Genomic DNA, 4130 nt, shown 5'->3' with positions numbered 1-4130 from the left:
ACAAATCAAACAGGGTTGGCACAGGGTTTCCATGCAATTGTTTATTGGCACACAGGAGGATTGATAAGTCACTGGTGCAGTTCTGGTGCCCAGGGGAGGATGCTCCAGCCCCACATGTTCCCCAGGAGCACTGTCACCTCCATCACTGCAGCGCTGGGGACACCTGGGAAAACAGAAGAGGTTTGGTGACGCTTGGCTGGAGCAGACACCAAAGTATCCCAGGGTGGTGACACCTGATCTGGAGGTGGCTCCCACCATGGCGCCAGCGAGGTGGCCCAGCCCCAGCAGGGCGAGGGCGAAGTGGATGCAGTTGCAGGTGAGGGTGTCGTACTCCAGTGGCTGGTCCATGGCCGCGCGCACGCGCCGCTGCAGGGCGGCCACGTCCAGCCCTGCCTTCCTCCGCAGCACCCTGGCTGGGCCCCGTGCCCGCAGGAGGTGGCTCTTGCCGTGCTTGGCCACGATGCCTGAGGGTGACGTGCCTGAGCTGCCTGCAGGGCAAAGCGACTCTAGACCCCATGTCCCTTCCAGGGAGATGTCCCCGTGCCCCGGCAGCTCCTGGGGCTCACCTTCCAGGTGGATGATCTCCCCGTCACCGCAGTAGATGCCAGCGTGGGCACCCCACCAGCCAGGGCTCCCGGAGGCCAGCGGGAAGAGGAAGAGGTCCCCGGGCTGGGGCTCAGCCACCCCGTTGGGGACCACGTTGAAGTGTTGTCCCAGCAGCCCCTCGCAGAGGAAGAACCCTGCCGTGGTCACTGCCCCAGTCACTGCCTGGGGAGCCAGCTGTGTTTCAGGGCCACCAGTGTCCTGGGGACACCAGCAGCACCACTGATCTGCTGGCTTATCCCACATCCTTGGTGCCTTAAGCACAGCTTGGGTCTCAGGTCTCCACGGATGGAAACCCTTTGGGAAGGGGCTGCCTCCTGTAGGTGCTGAAGCACCCATGGGTGCCCAGGAAAGGCAGGGTGTGTAGGATTCGACCCAATTGTGCCAGGGGTGAGATGGGCAGTGCAGGGCACAGTGGCAATGCCAGCACTTACCTGCCTGGAGCTGCTCACCTGGAGGGACAGACACCTTGCATCAGCCCCAGTGTCACCCGTGTCACAGCTCAGCCCTGGCCTGGGCTGCTGCCACCCCCTGCCCAAGCACCTAGCCGGGATTCTCATGCCAGCACCCCCAAACCTGCCGTACCCAGGAGCCCAGCCAGTGCCAGGGCTGCAGGAACAGCCAGTCCGGGGCTTGCAGGGTCCGAAGGAGGGAGCTCACCTGCAGGGAGAGGGTGCAGGGCAAGACAGGGACCCGTCCCCTTCTGACACCCGTCCCTGCCACCTCCCATCTCTGCCAGCACAGCCAGCCCAGCCTCCCAGGCCTCACCTCCCTCCCCCTGCCCAGACCCAGCACCTGGCAGGTCCCAGCTGAGGGGTCCAGGGCACTGGGTGCTATGGCAGAGGGGTGGGATCACCTGGATGCAGGTGTCCTTCCTGCCAGCTCCCCCTTTACCTGGGCGAGGAGATTCATCTGCAAGGAGAAAACACAATGTCCAAGAGCTGGGGCAGGTACCCTGGGGGACTTGTCTGTCCCCGCAGTTGTGGTGGCACGTCACCCTGCTGAAACCCAAGCTGCAGCCCCAGGGCTCGTTCTGTGCCCTGCTGCCTCACCTTGGGGTCACCTGCAGGGTCCCCTCGCTGCACTGTCCTTCCCAGGCTGCCGCTGCTCCAAGGGTGGCAGGGGCAGGAGCTCAGCCCGCCCCGAGCGCCGCGGTGGCTCTTGGCAGCGGCACACGGCTCCACCGCTGCCCGGGAATGTGCCCGGACCGGCTGCACCGTGGCACTGTGCCCACCCTGTAGGGCCGGTCCCAGGGGGGCAAACCCAACCTGGTGTGACATTTCATCCAAAAACCCCTTGGGTGACCTCAAAGGAGTCAGGAAACAGCCCCGTGGCCACAATGCTTTGGTAGGCACTGACCACCAGGCTTATGGCAAATCCCCTCTTGGTGCCAAAACCCTCTGGCCCTGCGAGGCCACCAGCCTGTACCCAGCCCCACGTCCCAGGGATGGCCACCAGCCTGTCCCCAGCCCCGTTGCCCCAGAAAGGTGCATGCCCGGGGTCAGCTCCAGAGTCACATTAAACTTTAATCCTGGTGCCAGGGGTCAGTGAAGGCTTTAGCAGGGCTCAGGTGGGTGACTGTCACCCTCTGTCATCGGGCAACCTCCAAAGAATCATTTATCAAGAAGCCTCCAATAAACAAGAGCTAATTACAGGTGAAACCCGAGCCTGGCCTGGACCCAGCTCAGTGCAGGCGGCCACATTAACCCTTCCCAGCCACCTCCAGTCCCACAGCCACCCTCCTGGAACTTCATGTCATCTTCTTGTTGGTCTTGTCCCCTTCTGATCTCCACCATCCTCTCCTGGTCACTGTTGTCTTGCCCACATGCACCCATCACACCCTTCTCATTCCCATCCTCCCCTCCCAGTTCCCATCATCCCATCTCAGTCCTCACTATCCCCTCATGATCTCCATTCACCCTATTGCATCCCACTGCCCTCTCATGATCTCCATCACACCTTCCTGGTCCCCATCATCCTCACATGGCCCCTATTTCCATGTCCTTGTCTCCATCATCCCTTCCAGGTCACTGCTATCACCTCCTGCTCTTCCCATTTGTCATTGTCTCGGGGTCACCATCTAAACATCCAGGTTGTCATTGTCCCCTCATGATCCTCATTATTGCCTCCCAGTCCTCATCACCTCCTTCTTGTTCCCATCACCCCCTCCTGATCCTTGTTGTCACCTCTTGGTCCCCATCATCTCCCCTCCCTCTCCCATCAGCTCCTCTTGGTCTCCATCATCCCCTCTTGGTCCCCACTCTCACCCCTTGATCCCCAATATCTCCTCCTGGTTCCCATCATGTTCTTTTTGTCCCCATTGTCTCCTCCGTGTCCCCACTGTCCTGTCCCATTCCCACCACTCCATGTCATCACCAACAGGAGTGGGACTGCCAGGACAGTGGTGCTTCCCTGGGTCACTCAATGTCCCCAGCCAAGCTGTCCCTGGCCAGGGTGCATCCAGCAGCTCCCCACAGCCAGTGGGATTAGGGTGGCTGGAGCCCTGGGGCTGCTCCTGACCACAGGTCTCAAGCCCATCGCCAGCATCTTTAGGTAATTAGTAAATTAGTAATTAAATGCTCTCTGCCTGCTGGGGGGAAGGGGGGCAGATCCCAAGGTTTTAGGCTGGGTAATCCCGTGGCATCTGCCCCAGCATCTGTGACCGAGCCGAGTCACGACCCTGCCTCGGGCTTTAACATTTGCTCCTTCACCCCCACCCACCACCCCCAGCCCCTCGGCGCCAGGCCTGCTCGTGTGGCACCCAAAACAGGCTGGGCTGGGCTCCCAGGGGTGCCCAGCTGGGTGCTCGTGGAGCCCTCACCCCCGGGAAGAGGACAGGGTGCTGCTCCACGGGGAGCCCCCCATAGGGACAGCACCCAGCTGGGTGCAATGGAGAAACGGGGTGGGAAACCATATTTTTGTAATTATTGGCTTTCCTGGGGGTGCTGATGATTGGCTGGCAGCAGATGGTTGGCCCAGCTAATCCCCCTCCCAAATCCCTGCTCCAGAGCTGGCTTTTACCCAGCGGCAAGGAGGGGACGACAAATTAGCCGAACTCAGCCGTGCCCCGTGCTGGCCGCTCCCGCTGCCCCCGGCACGGCCGCGGGTCTGCCCACGGGTGGGCTGGCACGCCGGGGTGCCCGTGCCCCTGGCACCCCTGGGGTGGGCACTGGGGAGTGTTCCACCCTTGGGTGAGAGGTGTAGAGGCACCCAGGGGCCAGCAGGGAGGTGACAGCTTGCTCCTGCTGCATTAGCCCAGCGTCATAATTCTGCCGCGGGAGGAGGAGGTGGCCCCGCCGCAGATGGTGGCGGTCAGAGATCTGGGTCAGGATGGGGCTGTGGGTGGGACAGGGCACCATGGGGAGATGAGGGGTCCCAGGGTGGGACCTGGGGGCTGGAAGGGCGTGGAGCTGTGGTGCAGGCAGGGATGGAGCCTTGGTGCAGGCAGAAAGGATGCTGGAGCCACGTAGTCAGGAAGGGTGATGGAATGTTGCTGCACATGGGAACATGGAGCAGTGGTGCAGACA

General features: G+C 62.0%; 1 protein-coding gene across 2 annotated transcripts; it reads right to left on the bottom strand.

Annotated features, from left to right (window-relative positions):
• LOC120509059 lies at positions 1-2577 on the bottom strand. Of its 2 annotated transcripts, none has more exons than XM_039723286.1 (7): positions 1656-2577; positions 1498-1515; positions 1189-1263; positions 1038-1055; positions 567-768; positions 256-464; positions 1-163 (listed from the first exon to the last, which is right to left on the bottom strand). In XM_039723286.1, exons 1-7 carry the CDS (start codon positions 1881-1883, stop codon positions 143-145), a joined length of 771 nt encoding a protein of 256 aa, XP_039579220.1. In that variant the 5' UTR covers positions 1884-2577; the 3' UTR covers positions 1-142. The 2 variants fall into 2 exon arrangements, with proteins under 2 accessions (XP_039579220.1, XP_039579219.1); XM_039723285.1 differs by having other exon boundaries at positions 8-163; positions 256-488; positions 1656-1938.
• Positions 2578-4130: the final 1553 nt, after the last annotated feature.

This window comes from Passer montanus, unplaced genomic scaffold (genome assembly GCF_014805655.1).
Source record: "Passer montanus isolate IOZ18808 unplaced genomic scaffold, ASM1480565v1 scaffold5, whole genome shotgun sequence".
Lineage (NCBI taxonomy): Eukaryota > Metazoa > Chordata > Aves > Passeriformes > Passeridae > Passer > Passer montanus.
Note: the sequence above shows the minus strand (reverse complement) of the source record. Positions and strands in the feature narration are given on the sequence as shown.

What these genes read in the sequence shown, in the direction of transcription:
- LOC120509059 (XM_039723285.1), bottom strand. Translation starts at nt 1,883, where the DNA reads ATGTCACACCAGGTTGGGTTTGCCCCCCTGGGACCGGCCCTACAGGGT. An exon ending in GGAGATCATCCACCTGGAAG is followed by an intron (nt 489 to 566) that starts GTGAGCCCCAGG and finishes TTTGCCCTGCAG; the next exon opens with GCAGCTCAGGCACGTCACCC. An exon ending in GCCACCTCGCTGGCGCCATG is followed by an intron (nt 164 to 255) that starts GTGGGAGCCACC and finishes CTGTTTTCCCAG; the next exon opens with GTGTCCCCAGCGCTGCAGTG.